This window comes from Tachyglossus aculeatus (assembly GCF_015852505.1).
Source record: "Tachyglossus aculeatus isolate mTacAcu1 chromosome 12 unlocalized genomic scaffold, mTacAcu1.pri SUPER_6_unloc_1, whole genome shotgun sequence".
In the NCBI taxonomy this organism is placed as follows: domain Eukaryota; kingdom Metazoa; phylum Chordata; class Mammalia; order Monotremata; family Tachyglossidae; genus Tachyglossus; species Tachyglossus aculeatus.
The window spans coordinates 1,154,681-1,174,272 of record NW_024044828.1 but is presented as its reverse complement, the minus strand read 5'-3'; the positions used below and the strand labels follow the sequence as shown (position 1 = coordinate 1,174,272).

The window sequence follows — 19,592 nt, the reverse complement described above, 5'->3', positions numbered from 1 at the left end:
CCCGTCCCGAGGTCGTTCAGCTCATTCCGTCCTACTGGCTGAGCGCCCACTGTGTGCGCAGCGCTGGACTGAGCGCTCGGGAACGACAGGCGGGAGCGGCGGGGGAGCACAGCGACGAAACCCATCGGGGGCGGCCGTCCAGCGGGACAGGGCCTTGGGGCCGCGGACTGGGCCTGCGGCTTGGTACAGTGGACTCCCCCGGGCGCTCAGGACGCTGCTCCGCACACAGCAAAGCGCTCAGTAAATACTAATAATCGGGAGGGCGTTTGGTAGGCGCTTGCTGCGGGCCAAGCACTGATCTACCGTCTCTATCATATAATGCTATATATCATCTAATGTCATCATCATCAATCGCATTTATTGAGCGCTTACCGTGTGCAGAGCACTGTACTGAGCGCTTGGGAAGTCCAAGTTGGCAACGGAGAGAGACGGTCCCTACCCAACAGCGGGCTCACAGTCTAAAAGGGGGAGACAAAACCAAACCTACTAACAAAATAGAATAGATATGTACAAGTAAAATAAATAGAGTAATAAATATGTACAAACATATATGCAGGTATATATGTAATATATATTGAATAATATTGTATATATGGAATATACATTGTGATAATATATATATGAATATATATTACGTATTCATTCAATCGTATTTATTGAGCGCTTACTGTGTGCAGAGCGCTGGACTGAGCGCCAGGGAGGTTACGAGGTGATCAGGTTGTCCCTCGTGGGGCTCGCAGTCTCAATCCCCATTTTACAGAGGAGGGAACTGAGGCCCACAGAAGTGAAGTGACCTGCCCAAAGTCACACAGCTGATACTTGGCGGAGCCGGGATTTGAACCCATGACCTGTGACTCCAAAGCCCGGGCTCTTTCCACTGAGCCACGCTGCTTCTCAATATATTGCATTATATATTATCATATATACAATATATAACATGCAATATATTATTTATAATATATTATTACATTATATATATTATCCTATAATAATATATATCGTATAATCGTATTTATTGAGCGCTTACTGTGTGCAGAGGCCCTACCCAACAGTGGGCTCACAGTCTAAAAGTCTCTATATGTTGCCAACTTGTCCTTCCCAAGCGCTCAGTACAGTGCTCTGCACACAGTAAGCGCTCAAGAAATACGATTGATTGATCTAAGCGATGAAGCCGCTTATATAATATATATTATATAATATATTATTACATTATATATAATATATTATCATGTGATAATATATATCATATAATCGTATTTCTTGAGCGCTTACTGTGTGCAGAGGCCCTACCCAACAGTGGGCTCACAGTCTAAAAGTCTCTATATGTTGCCAACTTGTCCTTCCCAAGCGCTTAGTACACTGCTCTGCACACAGTAAGCGCTCAAGAAATACGATTGATTGATTGATCTAAGCGATGAAGCCTCTCAGTCTTCATCCCCATTTTCCAGATGGAGGAACTGAGGCACAGAGACGTTAATAATAATGATGGGCTTTGTTCGGCGCTTACTGTGTGCCAAGCACTACTAATAATTTTGGTATTTGTTAAGCGCTTACTATGTGCCCAGCACTGTTCTAAGCGCTGCGATAGTTACAAGGCGATCAGGTTGGCCTACATGGGGCTCCCAGTCTTCATCCCCATTTTCCAGATGAAGGAACTGAGGCACAGAGAAGTTAATAGTAATGATAATAATAATAATTTTGGTATTTGTTAAGCGCTTACTATGTGCCAAGCACTGATCTGAACGCTGCGCGACTTACAAGGTGATCAGGTTGGCCCACATGGGGCTCCCAGTCTTCATCCCCATTTTCCAGATGAAGGAACTGAGGCACAGAGAAGTTAATAGTAATGATAATAATAATAATTTTGGCATTTGTTAAGCGCTTACTATGTGCCCAGCACTGATCTAAGCGCTGTGCGAGTTACAAGGTGATCAGGTTGGCCCACATGGGGCTCCCAGTCTTCATCCCCATTTTCCAGATAAAGGAACTGAGGCACAGAGAAGTTAATAATAATGATGGGCTTTGTTCAGTGCTATGTGCCAAGCACTGTTCTAATAATAATAATAATAATAATTTTGGTATTTATTAAGCACTTACTATATGCCAAGCACTGTTCTAATAATAATAATTTTGGTATTTGTTAAGCGCTTACTATGTGCCAAGTACTATTCTTATAATAACAATAATTTTGGTATTTGTTAAGTACTTACTATATGTCAAGCACTGTTATAAGGTTAATAATAATAATTTTGGTTTTTATTAAGCACTTACTATGTGCCCAGCACTGTTCTAAGCACTGCGATAGTTACAAGGTGATCAGGTTGTCCCACATGGGGCTCCCAGTCTTCATCCCCATTTTCCAGATGGAGGAACTGAGGCACAGAGAAGTTAATAATAATGATGGGCTTTGTTCAGGGCTTACTATGTGCCCAGCACTGTTCTAACAATAATAATAATAATAATTTTGGTGTTTATTAAGCACTTACTATATGCCAAGCACTGTTCTAATAATAATAATTTTGGTATTTGTTAAGCACTTACTATGTGCCAAGCACTGTTATAATAATAATAATAATAATAATAATAATAATTTTCGTATTTGTTAAGTGCTTACTATATGCCAAACACCGTTCTAATAATAATAGTAATAATAATAATAATTTTGGTATTTGTTAAGCGCTTACTATGGGCCAAGCACTGTTCTAAGCGCCGGGGGGGATACAAGGTGATCAGGTTGTCCCACGTAGGGCTCACAGTCTTCATCCCCATTTTCCAGCACTTGTAAGCGCTTAATAAATGCCATTATTATTATCATTATTATTATTATTTACAGATGAGATAAGTTACTTGCCTAAGGTCACACAGCACACAAGTGGCGGAGCCGGGATTAGAACTCACAGTCAGTGCCCTGCATGGAGTAAACGCTCAGTAAATAGTCATAATAATAATATTTATAGGAGAGTTAGGGAGGTGAGGTAGGAGGAGGCAAGGCGATCGAGTGCTTTAAAGCCGGCGGTAAGGACTTTCTGTTTGATGCGGTGGTGGAGGGGCAACCGCTAAAACTTCTTAAAAGAGAGGGGAAAAGTGGACTGAAGCGCTCAATAAATAGGACTGATTGTCTGGTTCCCCTGCTAGACGCTCCTTTTGGGCAGGGAGAGTGTTTACCAACTCGACCGAATTATCCTCGCGCTTAGAACGGTGCTTTGCGCATAGTAAGCGCTTAACGAATGCCATCATCATTATTATTATTATTATTATCCTCTCCCTCCGTGGGCCCCGTAAACTTCATTCAGGCATTCAGTCGTACTTTCATTCATTCAGTAGTATTGATTGAGCGCTTACTGTGTGCAGAGCACTGTACTAAGCACTTGGGAAGTCGGCAGCATATAGAGACGGTCCCTACCCGACGACGGGCTCACAGTCTAGAAGGGGGAGACAGACAACCAAAAAAAAATGTAGACAGGTGTCAGAACTGTCAGAATAAATAGAATTATAGCTGTATGCACATCATTAATAAAATACATAGAGTAGTAAATATGGGCATGTAAAATTCATTCATTCAGTCGTATTTATTGAGCGCTTACTGTGTGCAGATCACTGTCTAAGCGCTTGGGAAGTACAAGTCGGCAACATATAGAGACGGTCCCTACCCGACAGCGGGCTCACAGTCTAGAAGAGGGAGACAGACAACCAAAAAAAAAAACATGTGGACAGGTGTCAGAATTGTCAGAATAAATAGAATTATAGCATATGCACATCAGTAATAAAATACATAGAGTAGTAAATATGGACAAGTAAAATCCATTCATTCATTCATTGTATTTATTGAGCACTTACTGTGTGCAGAGCACTGTACTAAGCGCTTAGGAAGTACAAGTTGGCAGCATATAGAGGCGGTCCCTACCCGACGACGGGCTCACAGTCTAGAAGAGGGAGACAGACAACCAAAAAAAAACTGTAGACGGGTGTCAGAACTGTCAGAATGAATAGAATTATAGCTATACGCACATCATTAATAAAATACATAGATTAGTAAAATTCATTCATTCATTCAATCATATTTATTGAGCACTTACTGTGTGCAGAGCACTGGACTAAGCGCTTGGGAAGTACAAATCGACAACAGATAGAGACGGTCCCTACCCGACAGCGGGCTCACAGTCGAGAAGGGGGAGACAGACAACAAAACAAAACATGTGGACGGGTGTCAGAACTGTCAGAATAAATAGAATTATAGCTATATGCACATCATTAATAAAATACATAGAGTAGTAAATCTGGACAAGTAAAATTCATTCATTCATTCAGTCGTATTTATTGAGCGCTTACTGTGTGCAGAGCACTGGACTAAGCACTTGGGAAGTCCAAGTCGGCAACATATAGAGACGGTCCCTACCCGACGACGGGCTCACGGTCTAGAAGGGGGAGACAGACAACCAAAAAAAAAAAAAATGTAGACAGGTGTCAGAACTGTCAGAATAAATAGAATTATAGCTATATGCACATCATTAATAAAATGCATAGAGTAGTAAATATGGACAAGTAAAATAAATAGAGTAATAAATATGTGCAAATATATACAAGTGCTGTAGGGCAGAGGGAGGGCGATGGGAAGGAGGAGAGGAAAAAGGGGGCTCGGTGTGGGAAGGCCTCCTGGAGGAGGTGAGCTCTTGGTAGGGCTTTGAAGGGAGGAAGAGAGATAGTTTGGCGGATGTGCGGAGGGAGGGCATTCCGGGCCAGGGGGAGGCCGTGGGCCGGGGGTCGACGGCGGAACGGGGGAGACCGAGGCCCGGTGAGGAGGTTAGCGGCGGCTGAGGAGCGGAGGGTGTGGGCTGGGCCGGAGAAGGAGAGGAGGGAGGTGAGGTAGGAGGGGGCAAGGGGATGGACAGCCCTGTCAGCTGTGTGACCTTGAGCAAGTCACTTATTAATAATAATGATGGCATTTGTTAAGCGCTTACTACGTGCCGAGCACTGGTCTAAGCGCTGAGGTAGATACAAGGTTGTCCGTCGTGGGGCTCACAGCCTTAATCCCCATTTTACAGATGAGGTAACTGAGGCACAGAGAAGTCAAGTGACTTGCCCAAAGTCACGCAGCTGGTCAGTGGCGGAGCCGGGATTAGAACCCACGACCTCGGACTCCCCAAGTCCGTGCTCTTTCCACCGAGCCACGCTGCTTCTCTGTACCTCGGTTCCCTCATCTGTAAAATGGGGATTAAGACTGTGAACCCCACGTGGGACAACCTGATGACCTTGTATGGACCCTAGCGCTTAGAACAGTGCTTGGCACGTAGTAAACACTTAACAAATACCGCAATTATTATTATTAATTATTAAGATGATCAGGTTGGACACAGTCCCTGCCCCACACAGGGCTCACCGCCTTAATCCCCATTTTACAGCAGACAAAACCGAGGCACAGAGAAGTTAAGTGACTCGCCCAAGGTTAACAGCAGACAAGTGGCAGAATCGGGATTAGAACGTCATTCCTCTAATGCCGACCTACTCACTGTAACTCCGTCTCGTTTATCACGCCACCAAGCCCGCACCCATATCCTTCCCTGTAAAAAAAAAATCAATCTTATTTATTGAGTGCTTATTTAAAAAAAATCAATCTTATTTATCTAGTGCTTATTATGAGCCGAGTGCTGTACTGAGCGTTTGGGAGACGACAGTACCAAAAGAATTCGCGGATACGTTCCCTGCCCATAATGACCTTACGGACTAGAGGGGGAGACTGACTTTAACAGGAATAAATAATTTAGCACAGAATTTAAAAGCTGTAGATAAATGCCGGGGGATTTGAGGATGGGGCGATTATCAAATGTCCAAAGGTCATAGATCCAGGTGCGTAGATGACACAGAAGGGAGAGTGAGCTGGGGAAAAGAGGGCTTCATTGGGGAAGGACTCTTGGAGAAGACGTGACTGCTTCTACTCCTCGCTACTAAGGGGAAGGGAGATGGGGAAGTGAAAAAGGTCAAGGGAAGGAAAAGAGGGGAAGGGATGAGAAGAGGAAGGGGTTCCATCTCCATGAGGATGGCTCAAAAAATCCACCTCCCTAACCCTGCCCACTCTCAAATCTCGTATTTTCTCCTGCCTCCGGGACGTCTCTGTCTGGTTGGCTCACCGGCTCCTCCAACGTAACCTGTTTAAAACGGATTTCTTCTTCCCTCCCAGATCCTCCTCCCCCAAACGTTCCCTTCACTGTAGATACCACCGCCGTCCTCCCCACCTCTCAAGCTCCCGATCTCGGCATTATCCTTCAAGCCATCGCTAAATCCCGTCAGTTCTACTTTCCCAGCATCGCTGAAATACGCTCCTTCCTCTCCAGCAAACTGCTACCACATGAATTCATTCAGTCGTATTTATTGAGCGCTTACTGTGTGCAGAACACTGTACTAAGTGCTCGGGAAGTACAAGTTGGCAACATGAATGCAAGCACTTAGCCTATCCCACCTTGATTATTATATCAGCCCCCTTGCTGACCTCCCCGCCTCCTGTCTCTCCCTCTGCCGGTCCATACTTCACTCTGCCGTCCAGATCGTTTTTCTACAAAGACGCTCGGGATATGTTTCCCAGGTCTTCAAGAAATTCCAGTGGTTGCCCATCCACCTCCGTGCCGAACAAAAACTCCTCATGATTGGCTTTAAAGCACTCGACCGCCTTGCCCCCGCTATCTCACCTCACTACTCTCCTATTGCAACTTAGCCCCACGTACTTTTCTCCTGTAATGCTACCCTTCTCACCGTACCTCAATCTGATGTATTTCGTTGCCGGCCCCTCGTCCTTGTCCTCCGTCTGGCCTCGGACGCCCTCCCTCCTCAAATCCAGCAGATAATTACCCTCCCCGTCTTCAGAGCCTTAATGAAGGCCTTCCCTGACTAAAGCCTCCTTTCCTCTTCTCCCTCTTCCTTCTGCGTCGTCCTGACTTGCTCCCTGTATTCATCGCCCCCCTCCCCAGCCCTACATCACTTATGTACATCTCTGTAACTTATTTATATTAATATCAGTCTCCCCCTCTAGACTAGAAGGTTGTTATGGGCAGGGATCGGGTCTGTTTATTGTTATATTGTACTCTCTGCACACAGTAAGTGCTCAGTAAGTAGGAATGAATGTAAAATGGGGATTAAGACTATGACCCCCCCGTGGGACTGTGTCCAACTGGATTAGCTTGTATCTAATCAGTGTTTAGTACATTGCCTGACATTAAAAAACAGAGCGGGCCACCCGCTTTCTGGCCTCCCACTCTTCTCCCGTGCTGTAGCCAGGCCTGGGCCAGCTGGCGAGTGAAGTTCTTTCACCTGGTTCCTGGAAGTGGAGGTGGAGGGCACGGCCGGGGGAGTGTTGCCAAAGAAAGGAATCAGGGCAGCGAGCGAAAGAGAGCACGTTGTATCGGGAATGTTGGTAAGCTCTTCTTTTCTTAACCCAGACAGAAGTGCACCGGGGAGCGGTCTTCGGGTCTGTCTCGTCGGAAAAACTTTTCTCCACTGAACCGACGATGGCAGACGAGGAGCAGCAGCCCCAGGAGAACCCCTTTTACTCAAAGATGCCCAAAGTGGTGAGGACTAAATCATGGAACCCTGGTTAGAGTGAACCTCAAGACAGGAAATGAAGTCTCCGACTGCTAATGACATCGGGCCGGCACGGCCCAGCTCCGTGAGTCGTGCTAAGCAGCTCTCCATCACTAACTTCCCCCCATCGGACCGCATTTCATCTTGCCGTTTTATTGGAGGTGCCTCGGTGTTCTGCTTTGCCCTCCCCGCTGCTGGATTCAGACGGCCCGGCTGCTAAACGAGGGGACGGAAATGGAGGAACGCTGCCAGACTCCAGGGCCTTGCCTGCTCCACTATAGATGCCAAAAGGCCTGGGAGCTAGGCAAGACCTGAAGTCTCGCTAGTGTGTTCTCGCCCTTCCTCCCCTGGAGCAGAAAGGGGTGCAGAAAGAGTGGAAAGAGAAAAACGCCTCGTTGACCTGATATGAATAGTGAGGAATGGAAGAAATCAGGATTACCATTACTCTTGTCGTGATTATTCCCCTCCATCAACTCTTTAAACCAGTGTTTGAACCCTGTGAGTTTCCCGCACAATGGCCGTTAGCTAATGAACCCTGGGAAATTCCCTGCCCAGGTCACCGAATTAGCTCCCGGGGAGTGTCAGTGCAACAGGCAGGATGACTGGATTTTTAAATATGAAAACTAAAACTTTTCCAAAGCAAACGTCTTCGGGTGGAAAAAAGAAGCCCTAACTCTTTTTCTCTTGACTTAGGAGCTCCACGCCCACTTGAATGGTTCCATCAGTCTGGCTACCATGAAGAAACTAATAGCCCGGAAGCCGCATCTTCAAATCCAGGAGGGGATGATGGTCGACAAGGAAAATAAGAGGACTCTGGAGGAGTGAGTTGATGAGTTTCGTTTTCTGGATGTGTCCCCTAAGTCGGGAGATCTGGTCCGGACCCACGCTCACGGGTGCAGCCGGGCGGGAGTGAGTTGGACAGAGGGAACACCTATGCTGAGTACGTCTTCTTGGAATTTGATGGCACGGAGGGGCTGGGAGGCCTGAGGGCCAAACGGAGCAGCGGAGCCCCAAGAGGTTGGGAAAACCAGGAGGAACTTCCAGGGCTTGAAAAAGCCCGCAGTCGGGGGAGACCCCCGACAGATGGAAATGACGGGGAGCGGGCATACGCGAGAGTCAAGGAGAGCAAACCCAACTGAGGTCCCCATGAGACCTTTGCCAGATTTTTGGTTTTCAGAAGAAGTCAGGTGCCTTAGGGGTTGGAGCAGTAAAAACAAATCCTGGCACTTTTAAGAGAGAATTGGTGGATTGATTTAGGCCAGTAGAAACATTTCAGTTTTTTAGCATAAACATTTAGAGTGGTGTTTGAAAGAGCATGAGCCTGGGAATCAGAGGACCGGGGTTCTAATCCAAATTCTGCCCCTTGTCTCCTGTGGGATCTGGGGCAAGTCGCTTAACTTCTCAGTTTCCTCCTCTGTAAAGTGGGGATTAAATATCTGTTCTCCCACCCTTTAGACCGTGGACAAGGACCATGTCTGTTATGATTTTATTGCATCTACCCCAGCGCTTTACTCTTTACTGTAGTGCTTGGCACCTAGTAAAGTCCCTCAAGGCTCAGGTGTGGGTCTCCCGCTACTCTCCATCTGCACCCACTCCCTTGGAGAACTCATTCACTCCCACGCCTTTGACTCCCGTCTTTATGTGGACGATTCCCAAATCTCCATCTCCAGCCCCGATCTCTCTCCTCCTCTGCAGTCTCCCACTCCCTCCTGCCTTCAGGACAGCTCTGCTTGGATGCCTCACCAACCCCTCCGACTTAACACGTCCAAAACAGAACCCTGTATCTTCCCACTGAAACCCCGTCCTCCTCCTGACTTGCCCGGTGGTTTAAACAACACCACCGTTCTCCCTCTCTCACAACCTTGGGGTTGTCCTCGACTCATCTCTCTCATTCAACCAAATCCTGTTCACAACAGGGCTAAAATCTGCCCTTTCCTCTTCATCCAAACCATTACCATATTAATCCAAGTACTTAACCTATCCCATCTTGATTACTACATCAGCCTCTTGCTGATGTCCCTGGCTACTTTTCCCCCCACCCCAGCCCGTATTTCACTCTGCTGCCTGGATCATTTTTCCACAAAAACGTTCAGCCCATCCACCTGCGCATCAAAGAAACTCATCAGCTTGCAAGCATTCGGTCACCTTGCCCTCTCCTGCCTTCCCTCGCGGCTTTCCCATTACGACTCAGCATGCGGAGTTCACTCCTCTCGTGCCAACCACTGTACTGTGATCTCTCCTGTCTCTCTGCCCAGCTGTTGCCTGCGTCCTACCTCCGGCCTGGAAAATCCTCCGTCTTCCTATCCGACAGACGAGCGCTCTCTCTCCACCTTCCAAACCTTATTTAAAGCACATCTCGTCCAGGAGGCTTTCCGTAACTCATTTCTCTTCTGTGCACTGATTTATTCACCCCTCCCTCAGCACTCACCTACACATCCGTAATTTGTCTAATTTTACTAATGTCTGTCTCCCCCTCTAGAGTATGAGCTCGTTGTGGGCAGGGAACGTGTCTACCACCTCTATGTTGTACTCTCCCAAGCGCTTAGTTCAGTGCCCTGCACACAGTAAGTGCCCAATAAATACGATTGATTGACGGTAAGCGCTTAACCAGTGCCACAGTTCATTTTTACCCTGAACCCTGTCGCAGGTATTTCCAGATGTTTCAGCTCATCCACCAGATCACGAACAGCGCTGAAGATGTATTAATGGTAAGATCGAAAGTTTCTCAGAACCAGTAAAAAGCAGGAAATATATATTTTTTAAGTTTTCCATTTACAATGAGAATCTCTTTAAAGACATGGCTAAATCCGTGGGTGTTTTCTGTGAGTGGGAGCTACTGAGATACAGTCATCTTAAGGTTCGAGACACTAGGCGCCAAGATTTGACCAAATAGCGTCGACTGACCGTATATCTACGTACTCTCCAAACCTTTGACCGGCGCCGATTTAGTAGATGAGGAGTAAAGAAGTGAAAAATGACTCACTGGCCAACCCCGGGGTGAAGAAGGAGAAAAAGCCAAGGTATCGGCAGATCCCTGAGCTGGGTTGAATGTGTGAGAATATAGGACAGGAGGATGGGATTCTGATTTCATGGGCCGATGGGAATTTAAAAGCCTACAAGCCGTATTAGATGATCCACTTGGCCCCGAGTTCTCCGCCCGACAGTGGGATTGTGGCCTCATGGTTAGAATGGACCATCTAACTCCCCTAATAATAATAATAATTATGACATCTGTTAAGCATTTACTATGTTCTAATCGCCGGGGCTCACAATCTAAGTGAACTTAAGTAAACTGACTTTCCTCTGTGATGACCCATCGTGCACCCCGCAGCCGTGAACCTTTCCAAAGCCTTCCTGATTTTTGATTTTTCTGACATCCCTAACGTTCTCTCTTAACAACCCACTAGGTATCATTCATCCCGGACTTTGTCCAACCCTAATTTCTTTGAGGCGTTTGTCAGTTCGCACTAAAACAGTCATGAAACTTTAATTCTAGGTCCTTCATCGTTTACCCGTCCTCCATCTATCCATCTTGGAGCTCAAAAGTACTCTGTGTGCTACTCTTATTAGGTCACCAGAGATGTTATTAAAGAGTTTGCGGATGATGGGGTCAAGTATCTGGAGCTGAGGAGCACCCCCAGGGAAGAAATTACGACAGGTATCATCTGTAATGTTTCTTGAAGTAGGAAATGAGCCTCGGCTCCCTCCTGCCTGTCTTCCTCTCGTCTCCTTCCTGTTCATTCCCAGAGTGGAATTGTACCCCCGGTGGGACCCCAGGACTCACATGCCCTCCGGCCCTCGAAGGAGGCCCAAGCCGGCCTCTGTGCTCGACGACAAATCCCCCCACCCCTCCCGTCCTGACACCCGCCCTGGACCGTAGCAGGAGCCCTGTTCTCTGGCTGAGCAAAGTTGCTTTATAGCGAGCTGAAAGGTGAGGGTCAAAGAGCTGAAGGGAGGGGATGGGAAAAACAGGTTCCCTCCTTCCCCTTTTAAACACTAGCCTCAGCCCTTGAACGGTTCCGAGTGGCCCAGAGTGAGAAATTATGGGAAACCGTTTTCAAAGTAGAGGAGGTGGTTTCCTCGGAAATTCGGTTTCACACAAATTCCCCCAGCCGTTCCATCGGGGCAGAGTTTTCCCACAAAAGCCCCCATCGCTTCCAGGATCCGTCATCTGCCCCATCCTTCCCATCGAAATGACCAACACCCTAGTCCAGGCACATGTCATATGCATCGGCCTTGGCACTGGTCTCTCTCCTCTCCAGTCCCCGCTTCGCTTGACTGCCTGGACCAGATTTCTAAAATATCACCCTGCACTCATCTCCCCCAACTCTTCATAACATCAGACAGAAACTCCTGACATTGGGCTTTAAGGCCCTCCATCAGCCTCTCCCTCCTACTTATCCGCTCTATTCCTCCACCCCCTCCCCCATAATGCCTTCCCAACTTTGCCCTCCTCTTCTTGTCTTTCCTCCTGTCTGTAATTCCTTCCCTCTTCCGGTCTGACAGACCAAAGTGCTCCGCATCTTCAGTGTCCCTCTGAAATCACGTCAATCAGTCACATTTGTTGCACTCTTCCTGCTCATAGTACTGTAGTCAACACTTGGGAGAGTACACTATAAATGAGTTAATAGGCGTGTTCCCCGTCCAGACAAGTTTACAGCCTAGAGGGAAAGACAGACCTTAATATAGATAAATAAATGGATTACGGATATGTACCTATCCGTACGTGTGTGGGGCCGAGGGAGGGGTGAATAAAGGGTGCGAATGACGTCTCCTCCAGGATGAATTTCTGCTCTCCTTTGGTTTTACCTCTTCCTTGCCCCCATCCTATGCCTTGGCATCTCTGCCAACTGCCCACTTGTGAATTCACCACCTCGGGCATCTTCCGTCCCCTCTTCTTCCTCCGTTATGTAAGTTACTTTTGTTCCCCTCTCCCTGATAGATTGTAAGCTCCCCTAGGTCAAGAATCACATCTGTTGGCTCTGTTGTACTCTCCCAAGTGCTTAGTACAGTGGTCGGCACACAGCAGGTGTGAAGTAAAACTTATTGACCGATAAACATATTGTCACTTTTAGGTATGACCAAGAGGACTTACGTGGAAGCTGTTCTTGAAGGCATAAAGCAGTCCAAAGACGAGAATCTAGACATAGATGTGAGGTGACTTATTTTGTACACTTTCTCCTCTAAGGATAAACCTGATGAACTTGATTCTTCCTCCCTGTGAAAGGTCACCCTGGGTTTAGGTTGTGATACCTTTTCCCCCAGACAACTGCCCGGGATTCAGCCAGGACTCCGAATCCCGGTTTGGGGGAGGCCTCGGCAAACCGCTGGCAATCGGGGATCTTGGGGGAACCTGCTTTCAGCCATCCCTGGGGGGGTAGGGGGGTAGGAAGGGGGTGCAGCTCCCCATTTGGGGACCTCTGAAGGGGGCTGGGATAAGGCCGGGCCCCTCCCTGGGGCCCTAAATGGCTTCTGAGGTTCCTGAGGGCTTCCAGATCAAACCAGGAGCACTGGTAGCACCCCCGGGCCCCTCGCTTCCCCATTCCCCCGAGCCCGTTTTAATGCTAGGAAGGACGCCGCAAACCGGGAACTATCCCAGCCACCGGGATTCCCCTAGGATGTGGGCAACCTGGAACCATTCCTAAGGAGCCACCCAGGGTGCTGGTAATCTGGGGGTCCCCTGTGGCCTATCTGTGGGATTCAGGGAGTCCTCTGGGCCGGCAGCGGAGGCCTGCAATTTCCGGAGAGCTTCGTTGAAAGTTCCCCACACCTCATGTGTTTGGACTGCGCTTAGTACAGTGCTCTGCACATAGTAAGCACTCAATAAATACGATTGATGATGACTGCCCCGCTCTTCACAACCGGGGAGAACCTCTCCCTCCACAGATTTTCTCCGTCTTCCCACGGGCAGAGTCATCAAGCGCTTAGCGCAGTGCTCTGCACACAGTAAGCACTCAGTAAATACGATTGAATGAATTGCGTGCCCACCCTGCCGTAGCAGCCACTCGGGCCGGGGTGCGTTGGGGTGCTCTTTGAGGGCACGGGCCGGTTTTCCTCCGCTCGCTGCCAGGGACGGCCGGGGGCTGGCTTGAAAATGGCGGGGCGGACGCTGAGATCGGCTGACTCCCTCTCCGTTCACCCTTCTGCGTGGAAGGGGAGAACCGAGTGTTTAAGGATTTCCCAAAAACATTCCGAGAAGCAGGGTGGCCTAACAGAAAGACCCCAGTCCTGGAGACGGAAGACCTGCGTTCTAATCCCTGCTCCGCCGGGCAAGCCTTTGGGCCTCAGTTTCCTGAGCTGTAAAGTGGGGATAATAATGATAACGATGGCATTTATTAAGCGCTTACTATGTGCAAAGTAAGCGCTGGGATGAGATACTTATTCTCTTTCCCCGTGAGCCCCACGCAGGATAGGGACAAAGTCCGATATGATTGTCTCATATCTACCTCAGCACTCAGCGCTGTGCTTAAAAAATACCACATTTATGATTCTGGATCTCAACTGGCGCCTAATGTATTCAGTAAGTTAGAGTCTGCTTTATTAAGTTCTTAAAAGAATAAAGGAATCTCCCTTCTCTTTGTCCCCACCGTGTTCATCTTGAATGTGATTCGTGCATCCATCGTAGGTATTTGATGGCCATAGACCGGCGGGGCGGTCCTGCGGTTGCCCGGGAGACCGTTAAACTTGCCGAAGAGTTCTTCCTGTCCACCGAGGATACCGTTCTTGGCCTCGACCTCAGCGGAGACCCCACTGTAAGTTATTTTTGCAACAGAGCCAGTTTTTCTTACGTTGTTACGTTGGTCTTTTAGACTGTGAGCCCACTGTTGGGTAGGGACTGTCTCTATATGTTGCCAATTTGTACTTCCCAAGCGCTTAGTGCAGTGCTCTGCACATAGTAAGCGCTCAATAAATACGATTGATGATGATGATGATGGTGGCTGAATGTTTTACGCTTTAGTGGCCGGAGGGCAATGGTCGGGGTCCGGTCTCTCGGCCCTGAAACTTTCCTTGCTGGGTGGCTGCGGCCAAGAAAACCTCCTTTCTGTGGATAGTTTCCTTGAGCAAGTTGGAGATAATAATAAAAATAATAATAATAATAATAATAGCATTTGTTAAGCGCTTACTATGTGCGAAGCACCGTTCTAAGCGCTGGGGGGGCTACAAGGCGATCAGGTTGTCCCACGTGGAGTCCCAGTTCTAATCCCCATTTTCCAGATGAGGTAACTGAGGCCCAGAGAAGTGAAATGGCTTGCCCAAAGTCACCCAGCTGACAAGTGGCTGAGCCGGAATTAGAACCCATGACCTCTGACTCCAAAGCCCGGGCTCTTTCCACTGAGCCACGCTGCTTCAAATGCAGGTAGGCATGCGTTCCTTCATTCATTCATTCATTCATTCAGTCGTATTTACTGAGCGCTTACTGTGTGCAGAGTACTGTACTAAGCGCTTGGAAAGTATAGTTCAGCAATAAAGAAAGGCAGTCCCTACTCACACCGGGTTTACGGTCTAGAGCCGGGGGGGGACGGACATCAAAACAAGTAAACAGGCATCAATATAAATAAACAGAATTTATAGATATATGCACATCTAAACAAGTAAACAGGCATCAATATAAATAAATAGAATTATAGATATATGCACATCTAAACAAGTAAATGGGCATCAATATAAATAAGTAGAATTATATATACACATCTAAACAAGTAAACGGGCATCAGTATAAATAAATACAATTATAGATATATACGCATCTAAACAAGTAAATGGGCATCAGTATAAATGAATAGAATTATAGATATATACACATCAAAACAAGTAAACAGGCATCAGTATAAATAAATAGAATTATAGATATATACACATCTAAACAAGTAAACAGGCATCAATAGAAATAGAATCATAGATATATACACATCTAAACAAGCGGGCATCAATGTAAAGAAATAGAATTATAGATATATGCACATCTAAACAAGTAAACGGGCATCAGTATAAATAAATAGAATTATAGATATATATACACATCTAAACAAGTAAACAGGCATCAATATAAATAAATATAATTATAGATATATACACATCTAAACAAGTAAATGGGCATCAGTATAAATAAATACAATTATAGATATATACACATCTAAACAAGTAAATGGGCATCAGTATGAATGATTAGAATTATAGATATATACACATCTGTGCAAGTAAACAGACATCAATATAAATAAATAGAATTATAGACATATACACATCTAAACAAGTAAACAGGCATCAATATAAATAAATAGAATTATAGATATATACACATCTAAACAAGTAAGCAGGCATCAATATAAATAAGTAGAATTATAGATATATACACATCTAAACAAGTAAATGGGCATCAGTATAAATAAATAGAATTATAGATATATACACATCTAAACAAGTAAACGGGCATCAGTATAAATAAATAGAATTATAGATATATACACATCCAAACAAGTAAACAGGCATCAATATAAATAGAATCATAGATATATACACATCTAAACAAGTAAGCGGGCATCAATGTAAAGAAATAGAATTATAGATACATGCACATCTAAACAAGTAAGCGGGCATCAGTATAAATAAATAGAATTATAGATATATACACATCTAAAGAAGTAAATGGGCATCAGTATAAATAAATAGAATTATAGATATATACACATCAAAACAAGTAAACGGGCATCAATATAAATAAGTAGAATTATAGATACATACACATCTAAACTAGTAAATGGACATCAATGTAAAGAAATAGAATTATGGATATATACACATCTAAACAAGTAAACGGGCATCAATATAAAGAAATAGAATTATAGATATATACACATCTAAACAAGTAAGCGGGCATCAATACAAATAAATAGAATTATAGATATATACACATCAAAACTAGTAAACGAGCATCAGTATAAATAAATAGAATTATAGATATGTACACATCTAAACAAGTAAACAGGCATCAATATAAATAAATAGAATTACAGACATATGTACATCTAAGCAAGTAAACAGGCATCAATATAAATAAGTAGAATTATAGATATATACACATCTAAACAAGTAAGCAGGCATCAATATAAATAAGTAGAATTATAGATATATACACGTCTAAACAAGTAAACGGGCATCAGTATAAATAAATAGAATTATAGATATATACGCATCTAAACAAGTAAATGGGCATCAGTATAAATAAATAGAATTATAGATATATATACACATCTAAACAAGTAAACGGGCATCAATATAAATAGAATTATAGATATATACACATCTAAACAAGTCAACAGGCATCAATATAAATAGAATCATAGACATATACACATCTAAACAAGTCAACAGGCATCAATATAAATAGAATTATAGATATATACACATCTAAACAAGTAAACAGGCCTCAATTTAAATAAATAGAATTGTAGATCTATACATATGTATGTAAACGCTGTGGGGCAGGGACGGGGAAGAGCTAAGGGAGTGAGTCGAGGTGACGCAGAAGGGATGGGGGGCACGTGCTCCTAGACGGTCACCGACATGCAAACACATGTGCACATACATGCACCTCCAGCCATGTCTACACTTGCAGAAACTTATAAATGCATTCAGAATCCCAAATATCAGTGAAGGCAGGGACCAAACCTGTGGCCCTGTTCTGTTAGAGAAAGGCGGCCCGCCGATAGGCAGCTGGGGGAGGGCAGACTGACACATATCGTCAAGGCCAGGCATCATACCCCCGGACAGCGGCACTGAGCGGATGGGCCCCGGGCTCCGAAACAATCAATCAATCAATCAATCAAATGGCATTTGCATCTTACCGTGTGCAGAGCACCGAACTGGCGCTTGGTTGCTTGGGAGAGGTCAGTACAATAGCAATGGCATTTATTAAGCGCTTACTATGTGCAAAGCACTGTTCTAAGCACTGGGGAGGTTACAAGGCGACCAGGTTGCCCCACGGGGGGCTCACAGTCTTAATCCCCGTTTTACAGATGAGATAACTGAGGCCCAGAGAAGCTGTGACTTGCCCAAAGTCACCCAGCTGACATTTGGCAGAGCCGGGATTCAAAGCCCGGGCTCTTTCCACTGAACCACACTGCTTACAATAGACAGACCCCATCCCTGCCCACGAGGAGCTTGCAGTTTAGAGGGGTAGACTGACATTGAAATAACCCTTTTAGACTGTGAGCCCACTGTTGGGTAGGGACTGTCTCTGTATGTTGCCAACTTGTACTTCCCAAGCGCTTAGTACAGTGCTCTGCACACAGTAAGCGCTCAATAAATATGATTGATGATGATGATGATGATGATAAATTACAGATGGCTGTGACGGAGCTGGAGGAGGGGTGAATCTCAAAGGGCTCCAGGGCCCCAGGCCCGAGTACATAGGTGATTTAACAGGGAGGGTTTAAACAGGGAGGGTCTCTTAGAGGAGATGGGATTATTATTTTTATTTTTGCAGGGCTTTGAAGGGGAGGAGAGTGGTGTCTGTCGGATGTGAAGTGGGAGGGAGGGGGTGGGCACAAAATGAGAAAGATGAGATCAACGTACGGAGAGATTAGGCTGGCGTTAGTCGTCGAGCGCACAGGTTGGGTTATAATGGATCGGTGCGGCTAGAGAGGAGGGGAAGAGCTGATTGAGTGCTTTAAAGCCAATGGTAAGGAGTCTTCTAGACTGGAAGCCCCGTGTGGGCAGGGATCGTCTCTCTTTATAATAATAATGGCATTTATTAAGCGTTTAAAAGCACGAGGTTCCAAGGTGATCAGGTGGTCCCACGGGGGGCTCCCAGTCTTCACCCCCATTTTCCACATGAGGTCACTGAGGCCCAGAGAAGTGAAGTGACTTGCCTGAAGTCACCCAGCTGACAAGTGGCGGAGTCGGGATTTGAACCCATGACCTCTGACTCCAAAGCCCGGGCTCTTTCCACCGAGCCACGCTGCTTCTCTGTGTACCCCCAAACCGGGAGGAGAAGGTAGATGAACCCTCTAAGCATTGGGCAACCATCTCAAAGGGCGCAAGAGGCTAGAAGTCATCAGACCGTGAAGAAGGAATTACGCCAGGCCGGTTTAGTTTCCTGTTTTTAAAAGATTGTGGAGACGTAATAATAATAATGATAGCATTTATTAAGCGCTGACTATGTGCAAAGCACTGTTCTAAGCCCTAGGGAGGTTACAAGGTGATCAGGTTGTCCCACGGGGGGCTCCCAGTCTTCATCCCCATTTTCCAGATGAGGGAACCGAGGCCCAGAGAAGTGAAGTGACTTGCCGACGGTCACACAGCAGGGCCGGGATTTGAACCCATGACCTCCGACTCCAAAGCCCGGGCTCTTTCCACTGAGGCACGCTGCTTCTCTGCAATAATAATAATAATGATGGCATTTGTTAAGCGCTTACTGTGTGCAAAGCACTGTTCTAAGCGCTGGGGGGGATACAACGTGATCGGGTTGACCCACGCGGGGCTCACAGTCAATCCCCATTTTACAGATGAGGGAACTGAGGCTCAGAGAAGTGAAGTGACTCGCCCAGGGTCACACAGCAGACGTGGCGGAGCCGGGACTCGAACCCATGACCTCTCCAAAGCCCCGGCTCTTTCCACTGAGCCACGCTGTAGACCAGAAGGAAATGAATGGGACGCTACCTGGCTTAGATTGGCTTCGGTGGCCTGCCCAGATGACTTCTTTAGACTCCCCCAAGTGCCTAGTTCAGTGCTCTGCTCACAGTAAACGCTCAGCAAATGCCGTTGTTTGATTAGTTCATTGATCCCTTCCGGAACCGTGTTCCAGTGACTCGCGCCCAGCGTTTTCCCGGATCCTTATTTCACCCCTTCCTTCCAGGCAGGACACGGAAAGGACTTTTTTGAACCCCTGTGGGAAGCAAGGAAAGCTGGCCTGAAGCTGGCGGTGCATCTCGCGGAGGTAAAATCACGTCGCGGTCTTGAAAATTTCGTCTTCCGCCGCTATCCTCCCCTTCCGAGCTTCACTGGCCACGTCGACGAACGAC

General features: G+C 46.3%; 1 protein-coding gene across 5 annotated transcripts in view; it reads left to right on the top strand.

The window, feature by feature from the left end:
• The window catches only part of ADAL (adenosine deaminase like), a 28,485-nt gene continuing 8,893 nt past the window's right edge, over positions 1-19,592 (top strand). For 3 of the 5 annotated variants that reach the window (XM_038741427.1, XM_038741431.1, XM_038741430.1), the window contains exons 1-8: positions 148-269; positions 7,432-7,556; positions 8,263-8,390; positions 10,217-10,277; positions 11,140-11,227; positions 12,645-12,726; positions 14,195-14,321; positions 19,427-19,507. In XM_038741427.1, the coding sequence (XP_038597355.1) occupies positions 7,497-7,556; positions 8,263-8,390; positions 10,217-10,277; positions 11,140-11,227; positions 12,645-12,726; positions 14,195-14,321; positions 19,427-19,507 (627 nt within the window). In that variant the 5' untranslated portion in view covers positions 148-269; positions 7,432-7,496. The other 2 variants (XM_038741428.1, XM_038741429.1) reach the window with 2 other exon arrangements.